Source organism: Aythya fuligula, chromosome 2, assembly GCF_009819795.1.
Source record: "Aythya fuligula isolate bAytFul2 chromosome 2, bAytFul2.pri, whole genome shotgun sequence".
In the NCBI taxonomy this organism is placed as follows: domain Eukaryota; kingdom Metazoa; phylum Chordata; class Aves; order Anseriformes; family Anatidae; genus Aythya; species Aythya fuligula.
This window is the reverse complement of record NC_045560.1, coordinates 124,398,919-124,423,560: the sequence shown is the minus strand read 5'-3', so window position 1 is coordinate 124,423,560 and position 24,642 is coordinate 124,398,919. Positions and strand designations below refer to the sequence as shown.

Below are 24,642 nucleotides of genomic sequence, written 5' to 3'. Positions count from 1 at the left end.
AAAGACAAAACAACAATGTTGAATACAATTTGAAATGCTAAGGAAAGACTTTTCCATTCATCCTGTTTGTAAGTACAACAGTAATTTCAGGAAATTGTTATTTCTTGAAAAGAAAAAATAGCTTCTTCAAAATCTGTCACTTTAAATAAAAGCACAAGAGTCCCTTCCAATCTCTAAATATATGAGTTTTCTCCAGAACTTTCAAAAATTCAAAGCAAAAACTCTTTGAGTACCTATAAAATCTTAAGGAATACATTCCTCTCTCCTGGAAGGCCTATCTTAAAATGTCTGTGATAATGTCAAGAGTTGATGGTTTTTTCCTCTGAACAGATGGTAGCCACAAAGGTAATATTATTGCACAAATGAAGTAATGGTATCTTGTACAAAAGCTCAAACAGACTCTTCTGTAAAGCAAAACTAGTCATGCTTTACAGAAAAGTGTTTTCCACATTTACTTTACGTAAATGGTGATCTTGAGCCCTTTAACATTGACATGGAAAGCCACATGTAAAATATTTAAACTCCATTCCCATTGCTTGTAATAGTGTCTTGAAATCCAGTGTGTGTTGGCTTTCTAATATTTTGTGTTTTTTAAATACACTTAACTAGACATCTAAAAGTTTTAACCTTTGAATTAGCCCTGGTTTTGAGCAGAAATCTCATGAATAATTCCTTCTCATCTAAGAATTGCTCATTTTTTCAATCAAGCATGCCACCAGTTATTCAGCTACTAAATAATTCTGAATGATTGTGATCCATGCACTGCAGATTAATACTTTATTGGGACTATTAAAATTGCTCTGACTTTATTCTTAAATAGTAAGAATTTTTGCCACGACTATATTGGCAGGTTCAGGATCCATGAAATCAAAAGAAAACTCAGAGGTAGGGTTCCTCAGTTTTATGCAAAATGGCAGAATCAAACCCATAGTCTTTTCTGATCATGTGAAATTTCTCTTATTATAATATAAAGGGAAGTCTTTGGAAGGATACTTGAGAATAAGGAATCTGTTCTTAAAAGCACAGGGCTTTGAGGAAATGGTAAAAATGGTAACTCATAGTAACTAACTGACATGAGGTCAGTCTAATTATTAATGACTTTTTTTTTTCATTCTTAAGAGCTAATATAGCTTTCTCTTGTATGCCTTACAAAAGGCTGATTTCCCATCCCCCTTCATCAAATCTTGTTCACTCTCAGAGCAATGTTTATAAGCAAAAATGAATTTAGAAATCTGAAGGTCTGACACATGTAGAGGGACTCTGTATCAGAAAAACTTCTTGTGAAGCTGTATAAACAGAGATACAGAGACAGAGAAAAGCTATCTTTATAGTCTTCTGAAATGACAACTTCACGCCAATCTATGCCATAAAGTATTCCCATCTTCATTGGCTAGTATTCCCAGACAGTATTCCCACCTATTGTCTAGTGTTAAATAGTAGACTTATTTAGCAATTGCCTAAAGCCAAGTACAGTAAACAGCATGCTACATTCTCTTGTATCAATGATAAAGAGAATAGTCTGTTGCAATATAACACTATTAAAATCTCTGCTAAGAGAAATGGCAAGCACTGTTTTTATATAATTTAATTGTGTTGACTGTATACAGAGCTTTTCCTGGTTCTCGTGCCCAATAGCATTGTGGTTATACTGCATTTTTTTTCCCTAAGCCTCTTTTAAAGAAAAGACATTAGTTAAAATTAGGTGAAAGCAACACTCATTTTAATACAAAGTATTAAATCAAGTCTGCTAAAATAAGGATTCGGATAGGTCATATCATGACAGAACATCCCTAGCTGATAGGGACTCAGAAGGATGATGGAGAGCAACTCCCAAGGAGGGTATTTTTAACATATTGCTAGCTGCAATGCACAGTTTGGAAATTTTATAGAGTCGTTATTTAACATCAGATTTTCGGTAATAGCTTGTTTTTGATGTTGTTTTCCCCCTCTCCAATTCAGTCTTTGTTTTTTTTTGGTGTTACGTAGATAGAATTGTATTCTGTCCAATATAAATATAAATAATGGAATATAAATAATGTTGCCTTTGATAAATATCATTAAATACTAGTGAGCTCAATAATGATGTTACTGACTTCTTTATATATATAGACACACATGTGTGTCTATATATATAAATGTGTGTGTATATCTATAATAGACACACGCGTGTGTGTGTCTATTAAAATCTCAGAGTTGATGACAACAAAGCTCAGTTGATCACAGTCCAGTTCATTTTCTGGTATTGTGTTAATCACACCAGCTGTTCTACAGACAGAACTTCTCGTTATCATATGGTACACCTGCAGAAATGTATACCTCTTATGTCTCATTTATCTTTTCCTTGAAATAAGCTCTACCCAGCATACAAAGCAAATGCAAATTTCAGCATTTCTTGTCTGTATCAAGAATTTAACACAGTGTGTTATTCACCTAGGAAACATTCCTTTTTCTGCCTTAGCAATTAAGACGCCTGCATTTTACTGACTCAAATAAGGAACAATCCATCACAACTGCACAAAACAGAATCATACTACTCATTTCTGCCTATCACTGCAAAAATAGTTCTACTATTTCACCATAGATTTTTTAAGTGTATTAGATACTTAGTCACATATATGGAAAGACAGTACAAGAACTTTCTCCAAACTGCAATGTCTGAATGACTGACTAAAACAAAGAGAGGAAAATAAATTGCCATACCGGTGAACTCCACTGTTGCACATAATGACGTGACAAGCTCCAAGCCTGTTACAGAGTTCAGAAGAAACTGATAGCAATCCAACTCCAGAAGCACTGCAAGCAGTGTATGCACAGGCAGCGGTGCGCTTGGAACGGATAAAGGACCCTATGAGTCGGTAAAGTTCATCCAAGCAATTGAGAGGCCTCATCAGCTGCAAAAGGGAAAGAGAAATTTAAATATTTGCTACTGAGAACATGTGAAATGCTCTCCTGGAGTAGGTCTTCACAACTACAGGTTGGAACAGCAGGGCTGTCTAGGACAGTTAAAAGCCAGATTCTTTAACATGCATACAGATCACACAGTCTTCTGTTATGACTGAGGACAACTTTTTCAAACTTTTAAATTCTTACGGTCACTGACTTTCATTCCCAGTCCTGCCTACAGAGCTGTTTTTCACTTCATTAAACTGAACAGTTCCATCAGTGCCATTTCCATTAATGGTATTTCTAAAGAAGGGAAACCACAAAGAGACAACCTACAACCGTACACATATACAGGAGGGATGCCAAGCCTGGTTAATTGACTCACTGAGACAATCAGCTTATAATTAAGACACATTATCCTTTACTTATGCAAATGGCTGGTTCCTAACCCTGACTAACAACATGGAAAAAGAAAAATGAACAGGAATCGCAAAACATACTACAAAACTCAACATTACTGCATGGAAAATAAATAATCCACCTAGAAAAGGCAGCTTCAGGTAGAAGGCTGCTCTCAGAAGAAGAGCCTTCAAGAGAAATCTGGCATTGAAAAGTAACATCTCATGGTACTTTGTGTAAAGGAGAGGTTCACAACATAGTTTTGCAAAGACCATAGTTCTAAATTCCCTTTATCTTTATTCCAGAAGCACTTTGAGATTCCAGCTAAACTCTTAACCAAAGGTTAAGTCTTTTGAAAAAGAGATTCATTCCCTAGAGACATCTTTAACTAAGTAAGGAAACATTAGCCTCACTTGCCCATTTATGGAGGTAACTTCACTCAAAAAAAAGCATACAGGTCAAGTAAATCAATTATAACAACCAGCATATTTAAATCTGGGCACAAATAAATTTAACCTGGTTTACCTCCTATTGATTTAACTTGCATCCATTTAAATTGATTTTACTTGGTGCCATTTACAAATGCAGAGCTATGAAGAACATAACAGAAGTCACGCCCACAAGCTAAGACCATGCACTAACTCTTAGCTTGCTCCAACTGCAAAATAAATGCACTATGTTAAATTAACATCCCTTGGTTACCTCTGGATTACGAGATGATTTTAACTTGCCCTTGGTCTTTTTACTAAAATAGTCAGGGAACAGGTTTGAGGGTAACAAGCACTCTACATGTAGCTAATTTATCCTGTTGCATCTGTGACTGTTTAGAAAATTAAATTTCCTGACTCACCATGGAAGGAGAGGAACAGGCTCATCCTCCTCCCCTTCCAAGCGGTCCAGCACAGAGCCAAGAAACAGGAGCTATCTGTCCATTAATGATTGTGCTAGATGATACGGTCATAAAATTTTAGTCTGTCATAAAGCTCAGCTGATGATTACTATATTTCTCAAGCCACAGTAACTCAATCACTTTTTCTTGTAAGTCAGTACAGACAAGACCTTAGGAATTTCTGTATTTTTCCTTATTGGTCTACAGTAGGGGTATTAACTATCCAACAGTAGGAGAGATCATTAAATGAATTTTCATAGCCCCTGGGATCTCTCAGTCACAGAGATTTAAAGACCGATGAAGGTATTTGGAGAAAGCTGAAATTAGGAGGTTCAGAAGGAAGCCTGAGCAGGCTGAAGGAGTATTTAATTTTTAACAGCAATTCCAATTTTTGGAACAAAAAAATTCTGCCTGCATCTGCTCCCCCCTCACCCCTTGCATGCTCCTGGTGTGATTGCATTGCTCTGACAACGTGGCGAAAAAGAAAAGCTATGGTTCTCTTTCTGAGACATGTTGATGCCCTTCAGCCTCACCTGCGGATAAAGAACCACATGGCAACCCTAAAAGCAAGGTGCAACAGAAAGATTGAAAAGATTTCCTCCTTTCCTTATATCCAAAGTCCCTATAGCTTTGAATTCCATTTTTTGAATGGAATAAAGAACACCTCAAGAAAGGATTATAATAGCAGTGTGTAACATACAGAGTTTAATTATGCACTTAACATTTTTATTTACCTTATCTATGTAAGCTGCTTTAGATGTTGAATTTGCAGGCAGGTTTGACTTGTCCAGGTAGAATGCTCTGGGAAAACAAACAAAACAATGCAAAGGCTGTTAATTGTTTTAATTCTGAAACAAAATGTATGCAGGTGACTATTCTTAGACATCATCCAAAAATGTGTTGGTTTTAGTTTGTTTGTTTTGTTTTGTTCTATTTCCATGTTAAGAGAGGATCAAGAATTAGTACAAGGGTAAATAGGCACTAACACCCTTTCTTTAAAGTAATGAGGACCATTTTTCTTGTCCTGGAGACAAACATTACCTCTGCCCTTTGACAGTACAGTGCAAAACTTTAATCCCTAGTTAGTACAAAAACTAGTTCTGAAAGTGATTTTCACCAAAACATTCATTTTCATCAATGAAAGGTTTGTGGCAACTGTCTATATTTCAACAGTGACTTTGGGTAACTTAGCATGTAAACTGCACCTGAAATTCATGCACTGCAATGTTTTGTTTGTTTGTTTGTTTTTGTTTAGTTGGTTTGGTTTGGCTTTTTAATATTAGTTGTATATATCTGCAATAATATCAGAACAGAATCCCAAATATGAAACATAGAACTGATGTTGAGGAATACACATTCAAGCTCACAATATAAAAACAAACAAACAAACAAACAACAACAACAAAAAGCCCTATAAGTGGTAAATATACATCATACAAGCAAAATGGTATTTGCAATGTGTGCACTCAGGCATGCATGTGTAAATTTAAAAAAAAAAAATAAAATAAATAAATAAAACAAACTGCCTTCCTATACAATTTCTGCATACTTCTTTGCAAAGGCATTGGTGCATGAAAGAAGAAGCTAAAGAAAAATGTCATTTACCTACAGAACACAAATGTGACAAACAAGGCATTCTTGCTGTATCAGATTTATATACTTTGTAGTAAAGCTCTTCAGCCCATATTCCCCCAGTTTCTTCTATAACCTTTCACTTATCAATGAATGGTACCATTAAAAGTTTCCATAAAATAGACAAATGCTACATGCACTGTTTTAAAAGACAAAGGTGGCTGATATTTTGTGCAGAGGACTTCCATGCTTCCATCCTTCTCTCCTAAAACAGGAAAAGTTCTCTTTTTCAACACCAGAAAGAACTTTAACAAAGCTACAGCATGGAAAGAAAGGAGCTCTTCTCCCATCTCCTTTAACTCAGAAACCTTAGAGGCTTTTTATTTTTGCTGTTTGCCTTACAAGCAAATTAATTGCTCACTATTGATGAATTAACATTAAATGTTCGATAGGCAGAGGAAATATCTTACATATCACAGTCACAAGACCTCAAGACTCATTGTGTTGGTTGAAAAACTCCTAAAACTGCTGGGGCCACCGCTAACAGAAACATTGACTGGGATTCCCTGACTAGATGAAGCCTCCAGGGAGAATCATGCAACACCTACCCCTGCAGCAATTCTGGACAAGGTTAAAAACAAAACACAAATACGCACACACAGAACCAAAAACACTGAATATGGAACCTTTCTAGATTTTCTGGTGGAAGTCTCAAGGTATGATCTGGCTCTAGTGCCTGTGCACAAGGAGTAGACCTGTCTAAAGGTCACAGCCAAGTCTTGACCCAGGCTGGAACTGAACTCCAGCTGCCCCATGGAATGTTAACCAAATTTTAATTGCAATAAAAAATGAAAATGATTTTATCCACGAGCAAAGTTATTCACACGGTTTCATATCTGCAAAACAGGGGTGCAGACTGCAAATTTGCATAGCCTTTTACTATTCAACAATCTGAAATAACTGTACTGATTAAAAAAAATAAATCCATTCACCTTTAATTCTAGTAGATTTTGCTGCCCATAGTTTTGTACTTTTGAAAACCATCTTCCCCCAAATTCAAGGTATGAATTAATCCCCTTTCAAAGCACAGTAAAGAAAACTAATCTAGTTCTGTTATTCCATTAAGCCTGTGCACAATCCAGACTGTACTCTTTGTCAGAGGAAGCTGGAGACTATTGGGAGGAAAAGAGGTTTGCAGAGAAAATTACTCATAAATCACTACGAGTGGCCACACCACATAAAAGCTACCTCAGCAGCAACAGGCTAACCTTTTTCTTTGTTAACAAAGCTAAAACCAAAGCATCATCCTGCCATCCACTGAACATTATCAGTCTAAAAGCCTCTACTGTTTTTTCCTGCTATGCTACAGGAAAATGTGCTTCATTCAGAGTCTGTTCAGCACTCCCATTCTCTTTGTGCTATTATTTCAGCAAATTCAGCTGCATTAAATGAAACCAAAAACCAAATTCAGAACAGTACACACATTAATAGAGTACATGGAAAATAATCAACTCAGGGTACAAAATGAAGCAACACGAACACTAGAATAGTATATACAATTATAGAAATTACTATATTAATTCAGTCAGTTATTCATTAACCTAAAGAACAAACAAAAATCAACTATACACAACATTAATTTTATATATCAAAATATCCTGTTACCAATGAAACTATTCCCCCCACACAATCAGTTAGCACTCCCAGATGTTTCTCAAGTGCTTTATTTTCATTGCTTTTCATAAAAACTGTCTTCAGTATTTTACAGAACATGACAAACTGTGGACAGCATATAAATTTCCAGAGCACTTCACTTAATTACTAAATGCTTGTTAAGGTCCTTAATCATATTTTATGGGAAAAGTTAATGGCAATATTGGCATGGTGCCCAATTTGGACAATATTTTCTAATCCATTTGAAATGATCAAGAATGAAATCATAGTTCTTTGTCTGCAATTGTGATGCTGGTTTTGCTACTAAAAGCCTTACAATTTCTCTAAGTTGTAGTATAAAAACCTTTTTTCTACTACAAAAAAAAAAAAAAAAAATTTCTACTAAAAAAAAAAAGTAAAAAAGGTAAAAACAAGCAAACAAAAAGGTAAAAACAAGCAAACAACAACAACAAAAAAAAGGCATTAGAACAACAGGGGATTATTGCTATGTTCAAATTTTAAAGACACGTCCCAATTTTCCTATGTAAAAATGTCAAATTAAGGGACAGAGATCTCAGAGAAAACTTTCTATGGATTGAGGTACTAAACACCTTAGGGTTCAAGAAGAAAAACACTATCAACAAAAGGATTATTCTCTCTCTCTTTTTTTCCCCAGAAATTCTCCTGGAACCAACATACAAAGGAGATACTGAAGTTTTGATGTTTTTCTTAGTCAAGCATTTTACCTAGTTATCCTATCTGTCAATCATCCTTTATTTGAAATGTAAGAATAGCAAAGAATAATTGGGGGCAGAGGGGAGATAATTGGATTAAATAGCATTAAATAAAGGCAAGTTGGGCTGCTTTGCTGCTTTTACAAAAAAAAAAAAAAAAAAAAAAACTATCTTTTATATTGTCTTCATAACTGTGGCATACATATGAAGAAATTCAAAATGCCTTCAAAAAGTAGAATGGAAATATCAGAGAATCACAGAATTGTAGGGGTTGGAAGGGACCTCCAGAGATCATCGGGTCCAACTCCCCAAAATATATTTGAATGCTACTTGATTTTCAGTCCCTTAGTCACAAGTTATTCAAGAAGCATGGTCAACAACATGGCAAAGAATACATCAATACAGAGGTGCAGACCTGGGGAGTGTTGGAATTAGTGTCTGTAATTTTCTTCTGCATTTCTATACATATGTCTATGATATATTTAGTATCTCTGTATATGCACATAAATACACACATACTTATCTTTTTCTTTAATAAAAAGCTATATTCTGTCATCTCATTGTTAACTATAGATGCATCCAGGTGTACAGCATGCATATATATGTCTTCAAACATTTAGAAGCATATCTATTTTTATATATACATGTGTGTTTGTGTGTATATATATACATGCTTCCAAATTCAACTTTCTGTTGTATCAAGTACCCACTGCAGAAAACAATCTGCTGCCAGAGCAAACAAATGGCAATTGTAAATCTCAAAACGGTAAATCTCAATAAATAATAAATTACCAAGTATATCTACACTCTAAACCCACACAAAGAGGTGGTGATTTTAAGTCATTTACTTGACACCATGCATCTGAAAATATATTTTAAAAATTTTCAGCTTGCAACAGTTGATACCTTGCAATGATGGAGACCATTTAAACTGACAGTTACTTCAACACAGCATGATTCCTCTAAATTTTATTAGTGTTTTTACACTACTTTGCAGTATTTCTGTATCTCTATTCATGCTACAAGTCCAGAAGAAAGAAAACTGTAATATTCTATCACTATTTAGGTGCATAAGACAGGAATAGTTTTCATACAGAGATAATACGTTTAGATAAATCTACCAATTAAAGTCTCAGCATACTGCGTTACTCCACAGAAGTATGCACATATGAATTATCAGACAGCATAACACAAAGGACTTCCCACCTTCTGCATTACATATGCCTGGAAAAATACGTACATCAGCAAAAAGGGCAATTTAATGGGGCTTTGGTCTCATCATAAAATAAGATCACGGGATCTTATAAAGGGGATTCTAACCCTAACATCTTAATGATACAACCATATGTACAGTATTATTAGAGGTTTTGAGAAAGGTTTAATTATTAGAAAAAATCTTCGCAACAGTTTCACAATTTTAAATTCTGAAACAGCATACGTAGCAGTATTCTCACCATTCACAACTACTACTACGCAACCTGAAACACAGAACAGAAAATTTTAACACCGTATGGCTCTGAAATTACCTTGGGTAACTCATATATTTGATGTGTAAGCCCTTCCTGGGTAACCCAGTATGCCAAGCCTCCTGCCATCTACCTACTTCCCAGATCACTTGAAACCATCCTGTTTTACTAAGTGAAAGGGAATTTCTTGGGCCACAAACCACTTACAGCTGCCTTTCTGCCTCTCCCATTATTATCCTAACTGCCAATTCCACACTGAACACATTAGTACTTACTAATTGTTTCCACATTTGCCTATCACAGAGTATTTCCCCTTATTGGCTCACGATATTCCAGACATGGAATATACTGTTAAAATGATAACAGGACACATAGTCATAGGATGGTCAGCATTTCTATTACAGCTGTAGGCTTGGATTCATATTAGTAACCAGAAGTGAAAGAAAAAGCTTCACCTCTGACCACTGCAGGTACACTTTCTCTACATTTGCAGAGGATAAAGAAAACAGAATGAACAAGATGTCCACCTCAGTGAGCAAAGACTCAGTGTATGTGGTCATTGTGTTTTTTTACTGTAATCTGTCAAGATGCATAATTTTCAATTTCAGAACATTACATATAATAAATACTGATCATACTTTGTAAAAAGTCTGAAGATACAATGAATTTACACTCACACAAAGAGTATATATCTGGAAGAGAAAAAAAACACATATCTAAATTCAAGCCAGCTGAGTGTATCTTTTAAAACAGCAAGACAATTTAATTTACTTTGTCCAGCATCTTTCTATTCACTCTGGTCTTGCTTCGCTTAGATGCAATGAATCTCAATTTCTGTTCTACCTAAAATGTTTCTCATTATGTTTGTCAGGAGACAAATTTAGCTATTATTTCCTTGTTATGTCCTTCAGAGTGAATGCTTAATTTTCAATCTTTCCTTCATAACGATTTTGCATTTAGAGAGAGCTCAGCCACAAACATCTAGTTCATTTAGAACCACATCTTAAAATTCTAAGAGGCATCAGTTTTCCACTTTTTATAGTCATATAAACTACATGATAAATTAGTGTATATAGCATTGCACTCTAGTTTTACTGTTGCATTTTTAAACACAATGCAATATACCAAATACCTAGTATTAAAATCCAGAAAATAGTATTTCACCTACTTCATAAATATCCCACTGAACTAAAAAGAGAATATTTTAATGCAGTCACTCTCTGAAACCTGTAAATCTTCTCAGGTTACTATTTTCTGAATTTGATGGCTATAACGAAAATTGTAAATGAGCAAACCAGATAAACGTGGGCAAAAGGAGAGAAAGACTAAAATCAAAGGACAATAGTGGGATGACAACAAAGCTTCCTAACAACATAAGCTTCCTAACTGCATGAGCAATTTGGTTTGGAGAAGCTCTCCACTGGAAACAGGGGGTGAAGAAATCTGCCAGTTTTGTGATGGGTTTTAATGCATTACCTACAGGGTTTGATATATGATCTTGTCTTTGTGATAATGCAGGCATGGTCTTGAGAATCTGTAAGCTCGTTCCAGAAACAAACCCTTTCTCTCACTGTAATTAACTGTCTCTAAGTGGGTATGTCCTTTTTGTCATTTTTACCAAAGTAACTATTAGAGAATTTTAGTTCAGCCTGAAGCCATGAGCACCATCACGTCTATTTTCTGCCTTGACTAAATTATACAGCATACAGAAAACATCATCTTGCCAAGAACCCTGCAGCTTGAGAAGCTGCTGAGTGCATATACATGCACATATAAATAAAAAGAAGTTATGTTCCACAGACATATTTTGTTCCATGCCCACAGAAATTCTAGGGGCAGAAATAGTTTCTTTGTCTTTAGAAAATAATTAAATATATATATATATATATTAAAATCTTATGGATTATAACAAGATATCCCTGAATAAAGGATTAAATTAAATTTGCCGTCATTCAGTGGAAGGCAATTTATGCCATAAAATAGGTACAGGAGGCTTTAGAAAAAGAAATTGTTTGAAGTTACATTGTAAATGAAACGCTTTAAAATGACAAATATTACACTCAATGTAATCAGATGTTCAATGTAATGAGGGTAGTTAGCTAAATCATTTGTCATTAGATTCACTGATTATAATTGCTTCCTTAGCGTAAGACTTTCATTTACCTCCTAAAATTATATCAAAGGGAGCAGTAACATAGGATAAAGAAGAAAAAAAGGTCTTTTCCCTTTACTGCTTGCTTTAACTTTTTCTTCTGTTATGGCTGTACAGCAGGCCACAAAAGTAACTGCCAATAATGCTGGACACAGCTGACTTCAAAGAATAGTTCCAAATCACACAGAATGGTAGGCAGGAAGGAAAGAATGCTTTTTTTCACGCCTTTTTTGTCTATTGATGCACAGGCAAGTTAATTACTACACAGCGGTAATTATCACCCACACCAGTTGTGAGGATGGATAGCAATCCTCAGCTGCTTTTCCTGCAGCACGGTCTTATCTTTGGAGTGAAGAACTGGGTCATCATATAGTCAGTGATGTCACGAGAAAGTGCCATGCTGGGCATAAAAGAAAGGATAAAATAAAAGAAGGCAGAACGTCACCTTCATATATTCCCTTGATCATTCCTCTCTCAATCTTCCCAATTCAAGCCACCACATTATTGGGAACCAAATCTTAAAAGTGGTTAGATATCTAAATGTAAGTATAGGCGCTAAAGATTAATAGACATTTTAATGTGTCTAACAGCCAATGATTGCACTAATTTCTCATCAGCTAAAAATTAGCTGCATAGACAGTTCAGAACCCAAATGAGTATAGTGACAAGGCACATAAATTCCACTATGGTTTGCTCTTGGTATCAACATCATGCAGTGGAGCATACTGCAGCCATCTAACGTACTTGGTATAGCCACAGCCCTGCACCCCCCTGAACGATTTGTGCCCGCAGCATCCCTTCCATCTTTTATACACATCACTCGTGTGCACAGACCTGGCCCAGAAAAAGCTCTTAAGAACAGATGTTCCTGGACTTCTCTGATTAAGAAGCTGACCAAGAGTACCTGTGGAAAGGTACATTTTAATGGAAAGTTGAAGGAGGGACATACATTTTTCTCAGAAAATCATTTACAATGAAAGAAAAAATAAATCTGATCTGCCTGATAAAAAATGTTAAATATTTATGAAAAAGGAAAGACTGGAAGAGCAAACTTCCTTACTATTGGAAGGCCCATCCTAGGCCATCAAGCTCAAACCTCTGACACCTCAAACAAACATTTTCTCAGTTCTCATTCCTATACTCATCAATGTCCATTCTAAAACCATCTTACTTACTCTAGTAAGGTAATCTAAAACCTGATTCTTACAAGGGTAAAAACAGTTCTCCTATCCAACTAAGGGTTATATCTTAAAGTCACTACTCAGTCCAAAGATTGGCTGAGTTATGGCCATTCAGCTGACCTCTATGTCAGGTTTGTCCCAGCTTCTAACAGGTCTGCATTGTAACCAAACCTTTGGTCCCAGTAACGACTATATGATTTATTTCTATGCAATGTAGTAATAAATACCATAATGAATCATACCATGCAGGAAAGAGACCTTTACCAAAAATAAAAATCATATTCATAGGACATAATGTATTTTAATTAAATAATTCTTAAGAGTAATATTTCAAAAATGATAAATTAAGCTTTCCCTCATGCTTTTACAGTCATGTATGATTCAAGATGTGCATCGGAAGATTTAACCCAACCAAGCAGTCCAAGTAATTATATTGCACTCATGAATTATTGTTATTCCTATCAGCATTTGTTGTAGTTATGAATTCAAATACCATTGTTCATTGTTCCCTGCTGAAGAGAAATGGTCTCTCATATCTGTAAAAGCAAAATGACTTATTCAAGATGGAAAAAAAAAAAAAAAAAAAAAAAAAAAGCTATCTGAATGACAGGTAGTAGCAAAGAAGAAAGATGAAGGACAGCAAGAGAAGGTGGGAGAATGCAGAACACAGCCAGTTAACGTCAGCCTCTGTACAGGTCAGATGCACAGGTTCTTTCCAGTCCTCTTCTAAATTAGAAGACAACTGTAGAGCTATCAAACACACAGTAATAAAGATCTTTAAAAATCTTTGCTGACTTAATTACTTTCACTTGGTTGTACTGCATGTTTCCCCATTAGCAAACGGTTTAATAAGGTTAAATTTACAATGTTGGCACTTACCAGCATCAGCTTAACTTGCAAATACAATTTGAGTATAGCCTTTTTTTCCTTATGAGTGTCAGAGAAGCAGAAAAGGTGAAATATAAAAATAAATGCAATCTAGCTGACCGTGAAAAAGAAATCCAGCACCATTAAGAATAATCATGGGCCAGATGCTGAAAATTTCCCTGCAGTTTCAGAAATTTCATAAACTGTTTTGTTTCTAATATAACATCATATTCAGAAAAAGGACTTCCTACATATTGCAGGGGCCTCAGGAACTGTAGAAAAAATCAACTCTTAGCTGTCCTTAGAATGAAAATTCCCCTATATAATTGATTAGATTCAAGTAGCTAGGGTTAAGTAAGTTAAAGAAGATGGAAGAATGTTCTCTTCATTCTGTATGTATCAAATTCCAAAACTGGTTTTCAACTTTCATGCATTTTCATAAAAATGATAACCTTACAATTAATATTTTGTAGTTCAGGTAGTACTTTCAAAAGGCCCAAAGCAAGAACCACGAATAGAAGTTCTTATGACTGCTCAAGTGGGTGTCAAGGAGGACAACTTTGCACCTGGATTTATTATTTCACTTCTGATACTGTGGAAAAGCTGGTCGCAGTTCCTTAGTAATTAATGATTTTTACAAGAATAGCTAAGATTCAGGGGTTTTTTACTTAAAGGATAAAGGCTATCCTTTTTCCACTACTACTTCCATCTACTACTGTATCTCTTAATTCATTCAAATAAATAATTTGTAAATGAATTCTAATGTGTTCATTAGTATAAATTCCACCCCCCCACACACCAAAAAAAAAAAAGCATTGCACTCCTCAAAAATGTTTTATGTACTCATTCTTAACAAGTCTTGACTTACAATTTAAGAATTATCTAAGCAAGGGTACCTCACATTTATTAATTTTGTTGTCCCACTTGAAGCCATCACAAGTCAGGCTAACATTTCATTGCCAGTGGGACCATACACAACTAAAATGGTCTCCTCTGGTTCACATTATGAGAATACTATTATTCAAATGTGTCTGTGGTAAGAGAAGCTGAACTTGCATTAAGAATTCTCATCAATGGATGATTCTGCTGCAGTGTCATGACCAACCAGTGGCTTCATTCCCACTCCCTCCTCTTCTCCCACTGACTACTTTTTCCTCTGTTGTTGCTCCCCATTTGCTTTCTGCTGCTGTATCAATGAAGATTGTAAAATGGTCATCAGGTGATCATTTCAGAAGCAGCAGTCTATTCCTTTTCTACAGAGAAAGAATGGTTTATGGATTGTGTGTGTCTTGAATGACTTGTTTTATTACTGATTAGGTGGTTCTACATAGAGGATTTCTTCCACATGAAGAGTTTAATCCAGTGTTATTACATATGCGTATGTTTCCAGGGAGTATTCAATTTCACTTTTATGTTTTTCTTTGGAGAAATTATCCAAATGTTAATAGCTTTTGCTGCTGTAGTTACTTTATTAGATTCTCCTGTCCAAACACCTACACAGGCTAGCAAATGGCAGAACAAGAACAAAGCATCTGCTTTTCTGTTTTTCCTCCTTTCTTCACATTATGTCAGTGAATTCCTGAAGCTGCTTGTGCCTCATTTAAGCAACTGGTAGAGCTCACCAGAACACAAATGCAAAGATCAATTACTGAATGCTCTCATCAGACATTAGAAGGCTGGAACAAATCCGTATTTTTCCTATTCTTTAGTCTGGACAGAGCAACCATTGGTAATTTTTGTTGAACGCTAACTTTTTCATAGTATCTTTTAGCAAAACTAGTCCTTGGAGGTTAGCAACTGGTCATACCTGTGAGTCAAAATACCAGTGCTATATCTCATTAGATCCACAGAATGAATGAAGGTCCTAACCAGAACACGTGATGGTAAATAGGATCAAGGAACACTGAAACAATGTCAGGAAGAATTTTAGGATTTTTATGGGGGCCAAATCAGACCTATTCATTTACTTAAAAAATGGCAAAAAGTTTCGCCTTGCACATCTGAGAGAAAACTCGTTCCAATGCTAGTTCATCTATGCCAAACACTGCCATGACCAAAGCTTTCAAAAACCTATTTGTCATATTTTCATATAAGATTTGTGAAAAAAATACTTAGGAGGAACTTTTTTTTTTTCCTAAACATTAAGTGCTAACCAAAAAAAAAAAAAAAAAAAAAAAAAAAAAAAAAAAAAAAACCAAACAAAAAACAACTTGGAAAACAGAATAAACAAATAAATACATACATAAATACTACATTTGCCATTGGATAGAATTCCAGTGGCACAGATGAAACAAAGAAAGTAAATATACAGTACTCACTGAATACAACTGGCTTTAAAATTGTTTTTGCTAAAATATTGTTTGGATTAAAGCAGAATTTAGGAAATCCACTGCTCTGATAAAATATTAGAGAAATATATTTGCAAGATCCATGAAGAAAATATCCCAAAGACAGGAGTAGATCAACAGGTAAAGCAATTGGAAAAATAATATTGAGACTTTCACTTGTATGCTTGTCTCCACCTAGATACACTTAGGATACTTAAATATCCTCCTTCCTACTCTTTCATTTTCTTTGCTGTCCTTCATCTCTTTTTAGCTCCAATTCTCTGTCGTTTTTAACATGTCTAGCCAAATGGTACTATTTCCATCCAATTCAGGGATTTAAAAAGTGAAAAGATGTGATGTTACCCTTTTTTTGTTCTATTTGTTTATATAAATATATTTAAACAGGTGTTTTCCACAGATACAAGGAGGTGCAAGAGTGGTCTAGGTATTTTATCATCATTAGATATATCTAGGTATTATTAGGTATATCTAGGTATATCATCATTTTACTTTGTAACTAATAGATCAGTACACCAGAAATTCTGTCTTTATGTGCAACTTCTTTATTAATTATTTACTAAAATACACACCTGCATAATCGTTACTTATACTGGGAAGTACATACTCTGTAATCCACACATGAAGCTGATGCAAGTACCCAGAAATGTTCTTATTCCCATTAGTACTGGAAAAAAAACTACATTCACCTTTGAGGAAAACAGCACTATTTTATAAGCCCTATTCTGTAGAAATCACGTAAATATGATCTAAAAAATCAGATCATAATATTCAGAGATTCTGGTACACCAATTGTGATCATGTAGACAATTCTGTTACTATATGCATTAGTAAAGCAACTCTGAGGCATTTGCAGCTATAATTTTCACACGAAAATGATTTAGGAAAGAATATAATTTTACTTTTTTTTTTTTTTTTCCAATGTAATCTTAATAGTGCAGAAATCGAAAAAAAAAAAAAAAAAAAAGTCAGAACCATGAGTCTTGGATCTTTTTCAATCAAGCAACAAAAACAACCACCATACAATACACTTTAGTTTAAATACGTGTCATAGAAACTGAGTCAAAAAGCCGATCTTGCTAAGGTAATCTCAGGAAAGTTGGTTTATTACCCACCGTAGTTTCTGGTTATACTGCTTTACTTTTTCTAGTGATGCTGCATTTATCTGAGCTTGAAATTCTTCTACTGAAACACTGTCTCTGTAGTAGTATCCTTCCATGCTTTCCAATGCTATGAAAAGAGAAAGAAGAACACAGAAGAGAAAAATCAGTATTAAATATTTAGTATTCACATTCTTTGTAGCTTTGTTCACAGACTATTGTATTACTTTTAAACCTTGAAGCTGAGATCCCTGTGGATTGCTGAGCTGTTTCTGTATGTCATTGAATTCATACAGATCTTTTTAAGATTTCATTCACAACAAAAATTATATTTCTGGCCCCATGGAAAATATAGCGTGAGTTCTGTTGCTCTAATTAAAGTATTCCTGCCCCTTGCATGTAAATGTGTTTTTTAGTTCTATTATATATACTGGGGGGGGGCGGGAGCAGTAGAGGAAAGAAAGGATTAATGTACACTTTCACAGAGGGAGACCTAAAAACTTCTTATGAAGTCTGATTAGGGGATATGGAACACTTCAGACTCTAGATATTTCCACTGATAATCTGAATGCCTTCTTCTGGATTAAGTAAAGCAAAATTCTCTGGATCTCTGAAAATGCCCTACATGCTGCTTTGCAGGGATCAGGTATGTCTCTATAGATGGACTCCTTGTCCATCTTTGTTGTATTCACTTGACAAGGATGAATGTTGCTACAAGAATTCAGGAACCAAAAGAAGATTTCCAGTATAGGTCACTGTCCTTCTCATACAATCATCACACAGAAATTAAAAGGAGCATAAAAGGAATGCACAACCTTCCATTTTAGCATGTTTTTCAATACTTTTCAAACACAAACAAAAACACCCCACCCCTCCTTTAAATTAGATACTCAGCAAAGTTCAATCTTTTCTTTAGCTAAGCCACATCAAATGTTTGAAAAGTCTCAAACAAATTTGAACCTCAAAAATCACGATCTCTACATAACAAGAGCTTGTTAAGAGATTAACTTTATTATAACACAAAACACAGTCTCCTAGTGATATACATTTTTGGGAGAAGAGCATTAAAGATTTTACAATTAGGAACATTGCTACTTTAATAATCCATACTCATTCTAAGAATTCATCACCCTATCAGAAAATGCATGCAATAAGCAGATCTCTGATGAAAACATGCTGTAGTCTTACAGCTTCAGCTGCACACAGAATATGAATTCTGCTTGTACTGCTTAATATGACCAGTTAATAAATAATTCATTCAGTGTGAAAGAACATGCAAATTGCACTCCCCTTCGGTGTTTTCAAAGCTTGTAATTCTGCTTCTGTGCAAAAATATTAAATTTCAACAGAAAGACTTCTTAACTTCCTTGATGCTTTATCCCACCAAAAAAATAATAATAATAATAATGCAGAAATATCCACAGAACTCTCTAATACCAGGTTAGTGCACACATAGAGCTGACTATCTGTATGTCTTGTTTTACCTGAATAAACTTCAATTTATCCAGTTAGATCACCCACGTGAGAAAACAGTTGCTTCTCAGGACTGACTGGGGCACACAGTTCTGCTTCTACCAGCGCTATGGGGACCATGCTACTGGTTGTTGGCAGGGAATATCATAGTGTACACTTTAACTCTCCAATTTTTTTAAAGGATTTCATGTATTTCTAGCTATTCAATGTATTAGAAAGCTCTCTTGTAAGGCAAGCTTTCCTTACAAAGTGAAACATCTTCCATAGTATTCGTGAATCAATATTAGGATTTTATGGTCTGGATGAACAGATGAATGGAAAAAAAAATGGGTGGATGGGAAGGCTCAGAGTGTAGTAGGCAACAGGACACAGTCTGCATCAAGAGGCCCATTAAAAAGCAGGACACCATAATGATGTACATTGTTCATTATCTTCACTGACCTGGAGGAGGTGACAAATGCACTTCTGTCAAGTTTTTAGCTGAAACCAAAGTGGGGGACGCAGTGTAATATGCAATTGCAGGGCCACCTAGAAGGAGACCTAGACAGGATGGAGGAGTTGCCCAACAGGAACAATGTGAAACAGAACAAGACAAATGTCAAGTCCTGCATGGAGCCTCAGAAGAACCTGGGAGTCAGCAAACTCAACATGAGTCTGCAGTGTGCCCTGGCAAAAAAAGAAGGCCAAGAGCATCCTGAATTGTATTAACAGAAGCACAGTCAGTAGATTGACAGAAGTGCTTATCCTTCCTTCCTTCCTTCCTTACTTACTTACATTCATTAGATAGCATCTCGAATACTGCATCCAATTTTGGGCCCCATCATACAAGAAAGCTGTTGATCAACTGGAGAGAGTTCAATAGAGTGTCACCAAGGTGGTCATGGCCTGAAACATTATGAGGAGAGGCTAGGGAACCTCAGCTTGTTCAGCCTGTAATTGATGGCTTTGGTGACCTACATGGCACCTAACTAGACTTAGTTAATAGGAGGTCAAGAAGAAGACAGTGACTAGTCACTAAAGACACCTCTTTACAAAGGTTCAAGGTTGCAGAAAGAGGCTACGGACATAAATTGGAACAAAAGAGGCTGTAACTGGATAGAAAGGAAACACTTTTCCATGACAAGGGCAAATAGAGGAACACGTTCCCCAAGTGGCTGCTCAATCTCTGTTCTTGTTTAGAGATCTTACTTGAAAAAACCCTGCGCAACCCGGTCTGACCTCACAGCTGACCCTTCTGTGAGCAGGTTCTCCAGGACCTCAGGAACTCCCAAGGTCCCTTTCAACCTGAATTATTCAATTATTCTATGAAAACATAAAAAAGAGCTTATATTATTAAAAGACTAAAGAGAAACTTTCAATAAATTGAATTTCAATTTTAAATAAAGTATCTTTTAATTAAGCTTATTTATTGCTGAGATCACAATTCTGATGTAGTAAATAGAGAATTCCGAATGCCAAGAGCTGTCAACATTAAATCATAGAATCATAGAATATCCTGAGTTGGAAGGGACCCTCAAGGATCATCAAGTCCAACTCTTGACACTGCACAGGTCTACCCAAAAGTTCAGACCATGTGACTAAGTGCACAGTCCAATCTCTTCTTAAATTCAGACAGGCTCGGTGCAGTGACCACTTCCCTGGGGAGCCTGTTCCAGTGTGCAACCACCCTCTCTGTGAAGAACCCCCTCCTGATGTCAAGCCTAAATTTCCCCTGCCTCAGCTTAACCCCATTCCCGCGGGTCCTGTCACTGGTGTTAATGGAGAAAAGGTCTCCTGCCTCTCGACACCCCCTTACGAGGAAGTTGTAGACTGTGATGAGGTCTCCCCTCAGCCTCCTCTTCTCCAGGCTGAACAGGCCCAGTGACCTCAGCCGTTCTTCATACGTCTTTCCCTCCAGGCCTTTCACCATCTTCATAGCCCTCCTCTGGACACTCTCCAACAGTTTCATGTCCTTTTTATACTGTGGTGCCCAGAACTGCACACAGTACTCGAGGTGAGGCCGCACCAGCGCAGAGTAGAGCGGGACAGTCACCTCCCTTGACCTACTAGCGATGCCGTGCTTGATGCACCCCAGGACACGGTTGGCCCTCCTGGCTGCCAGGGCACACTGCTGGCTCATATTGAACTTGCTGTCTACCACGACCCCCAGATCCCTCTCTTCTAGGCTGCTCTCCAGTGTCTCATCGCCCAGTCTGTACGTGCAGCCAGGGTTTCCCCGTCCCAGGTGCAAGACCCAGCACTTGCTCTTATTGAACTTCATGCGGTTGGTGATTGCCCAGCTCTCCAACCTATCCAGATCCCTCTGCAAGGCCTTTCCAACCTCATTCGAGTCCACAACTCCTCCAAGTTTGGTGTCATCAGCAAACTTGCTCAAAATACCTTCTATTCCTACATCCAGATCGTTTATAAAAATATTGAAAAGTACCGGCCCTAAAATGGAGCCTTGAGGGACCCCACTGGTGACCGCCCGCCAGCCTGACGCAGCCCCATTTACCATAACCCTTTGGGCCCTGCCCGTTAGCCAATTGCTCACCCATCGTATGATGTTTTTATTTAGCTGTATGGTGGACATTTTGTCCAGTAGAATCCTATGGGAAACCGTGTCAAAAGCCTTGCTGAAGTCCAAAAAAATCACATCAGCTGGTTTTCCTTGGTCCACCATACGGGTGATCTTATCATAAAAGGAAATCAGGTTAGTTAGGCAGGACCTACCCTTCACAAACCCATGCTGGCTGGGACCAATGACTGCTTTGTCCCCCAGGTGCGCCTCAATAAGTTCAAGAACCATCTTCTCCATGATTTTACCAGGCACTGACGTGAGACTGACAGGCCTGTAATTGCTAGGGTCTTCTTTCTGACCCTTCTTGAAAATAGGCACAACATTTGCCAGCTTCCAGTCTACCGGGACCTCTCCCAATTCCCAGGATCGTTGAAAAATAATTGAGAGAGGTTCCACGATGACGTCCGCCAGCTCTTTCAGCACCCGGGGATGAATCCCATCCGGACCCATGGACTTGTAGGGATCCAGGTGGAGTAGCAAATCCCGCACACGTTCAGGGTCGGTTGGGAGTTTGTCATCCCCACCGTCCCGGTCCTCCAGCTCAGGGCACCCTGGGTCCCGAAGCCCATCATCGGCATTAAAGACAGAGGCAAAGAAGGCACTAAGCGTCTCTGCTTTGTCTATGTCATTGTCTGTGAGGAGACCTTCCCTATCAAGGAGCGGCCCTATGTATTCTTTAGTTTTCCTTTTTCCATTCACATATCTAAAAAAACCCTTTTTATTTTCTCTCACAGACACAGCCAGCTTCAACTCTAGGTGTGCTTTGGCCACACGAACTTTCTCCCTACAAACATGAACAGCATCCCTGTATTCTTTCCATGACACCTGGCCCTCCTTCCAGTAGCGAAACACTCTCTGTTTCCGCTTAATCTCCATTAGAATGTTCCTGGTCAGCCACGCCGGCCTCCTGCCCCGCCTGCCTGACTTGCGATATTTAGGAATTGCCTGATCTTGTGCTTCTAGGAGGCATCGCTTAAAGAATGACCAGCACTGGTGGACATCGAGGCCTTCAAGAGCAGTTTCCCAGGGGACCTTGCTGACTGGTTCCCCGAGCAGCCTGAAGTCTGCTTTCCCCATATCTAGGGATGAGGTTTTGGTGGCACTTTTCCTTCTGTCACCGTAAATTTTGAACTCACCCACTTCATGGTCGCTATGACCGAGGCGGCCACCAATCACCACATCTCCCACCAGACCCTCTCTGTTTTCTAGCAACAGCTCTAGGAGGGCACCTTTCCTAGTTGGCTCCGTTAGCACCTGCACCAAGAAGTTATCATCTAGGTGCTTCATGAACCTCCTGGACTTGCTCGTGTCAGCTGTGTGGCACTCCCAGTTAACGTCTGGCAAGTTGAAGTCCCCCATAAGGACAAGGGGAGTTAATCTCGAGGCCTCTCTTAGTTCTGTAAAGAATAATTTATCGGCGCTATCGTCCTGGCCAGGCGGTCTGTAATAGACTCCCACAACGACATCCCCTTTATTCGTTCGTCCCTTGATCCTTACCCAGAGGCTCTCAACTTTGCCATTGCCGACCTGAAGTTCCACACAGTCCAGCCCCTGCTTCACATACATCGCCACCCCACCACCTCGCCTACCCTGCCTGTCCCTCCTGAAGAGCCTGTAACCATCTATCGCAACACCCCAGTCACAGGACTCATCCCACCAGGTTTCGCTTATGCCGATGATGTCGTAGTTGCGGGACTGGGCCAGGACTTCTAGCTCATCCATTTTGTTCCTCATACTGCATGCGTTCGTGTAAAAGCACTTCAGGTGCGTCTCCTTACACTCAGCACCTTGTGGATCTGACCGAAGGACCTCACTGGCACACAGCCCCTCTGATTCTAGCGTACCATTCCTTAGGTCTTCACCGGCGTGCCTGGTTTTAGCCCCTTCCCCCTTCGACTCTAGTTTAAAGCCCTATCTATCAGCCCTGCCAACTCCTGACCAAAGATCCTTACTCCTCTCTGAGAGAGGCGCATCCCATCCGGTGCCATCAGGCCCGGTATAGCATAGACCTTCCCGTGATCAAAGAACCCAAAGTTCTGCCGGTCACACCAGTCTCGAAGCCACGAGTTTATGTGAACAGCACACCTTTCAGCTTCGATCCCCCCTATCGGAAGGACAGAGGCAAACACAACCTGCGCCCCTGATCCTCTAAGTAGTCGCCCCAAATCCCTAAAGTCTCTTTTGATTGCCTTCGGACTTCTCGTTGCTACTTCATCGCTACCAGCCTGAAAGACCAGTAGCGGGTAGTAGTCAGTGGGCCGTACCAGGTGCTTGACTTTCTTGGCAAAGTCTCTCACCCGAGCCCCAGGGAGGCAATAGACTTCTCTGCGGGTTGGGTCCAGTCGGCATATCGGTCCCTCTGTCCCTTTCAGAAGGGAGCCCCCCATAACAATAGCCCTTCTTTCTTTTTTGAAGGATGATGTGGCAATGCAACGTGTAGGTCGCCTTGTCTTAGGCGCCCCCTCCAACTGGGACGAGTTTTTATGTACTTTGTCATTCAGATTGTCTTGTTCTAGTCCTTCATATCGATTATTTAAGGGTAGATGAGAAGGTGAGGTGGGCAGAGAGAGGGCTCGCCTACCACCCCGAATAGGCACCTGCCTCCATTCCCCCCCTTGATCTAGGTCTCCTCCCGCTGCCTGGCAGGAGGAGGGAACCTCCGTCTTCTGCATAACAGGAGACGCCCGTGCTGTGGCAGGCTCGTGAGCCTGCCCCAGAGAGGGTAGAGTGCACCTCCACCAGTCAATTTCCCTCTCTGATTCCCTGATGCTCCTGAGCCTGTTCACCTCCTCCTGGAGCTCCGCTACCTGGCTGAGCAGTTCTTCAACCTGGGCACACCTCCCACAGGCATACCCACCACTGCTGTCGGAGACCGACAGAAGGCTGGGGCACACTCTGCAGCCCAGGACCTGGACGGCTGCGTGTTTCCCCGAGCCCTCCGTCTGAGTAGCCACACTGGTGACCGTGGCTGGAGATGCCGCACGAGATGCGGAGGCCACGTTTTTCTGCCTGGTCGATACCATGGTCAGGTTCTACGCAAGCAGGTTACAAGCACCGAAGGGAGAGGCAGCTGCAACAGAGCGACGATGGGCCCCCTGCTCGCCCTGCCCGCGCGAACTGCCGCGCAAACTGCCGTGCCACGCCCTGTTTGCCCGTCCTGTTTGCCACGCTCCTGGTCGCTCGCGCTCCCTAGGGGCAACTTTTAAACAGCCTGGGAGGGGGCGTTGCTGGCTCCGCCCACGCCTCGTCAGCCTCCCTCGCGAGGAGTGCCGGGTCCCGGCAGCTTCCCCGAGTGGCCTCGATGCTGGACAAAAAGCCCTGCCCGCCTCGGTCCCCTGCTCCGCTGCAGAACATGTCTGCCCCGGAGC

The 24,642-nt window shown here is 38.8% G+C and overlaps 1 protein-coding gene across 2 annotated transcripts in view; it reads right to left on the bottom strand.

Moving 5' to 3' along the window:
• Window positions 1–24,642, bottom strand: part of PREX2 (phosphatidylinositol-3,4,5-trisphosphate dependent Rac exchange factor 2) — a 178,100-nt gene that overhangs the window by 20,041 nt on the left and 133,417 nt on the right. For both annotated transcript variants that reach the window (XM_032181378.1, XM_032181377.1), the window contains exons 35-37: window positions 17,257–17,371; window positions 4,906–4,972; window positions 2,701–2,891 (exon numbers count right to left, since the gene is read on the bottom strand). In XM_032181378.1, coding sequence (XP_032037269.1) covers window positions 2,701–2,891; window positions 4,906–4,972; window positions 17,257–17,371 — 373 coding nt within the window. The remainder of the gene's footprint in view (window positions 1–2,700; window positions 2,892–4,905; window positions 4,973–17,256; window positions 17,372–24,642) is intronic.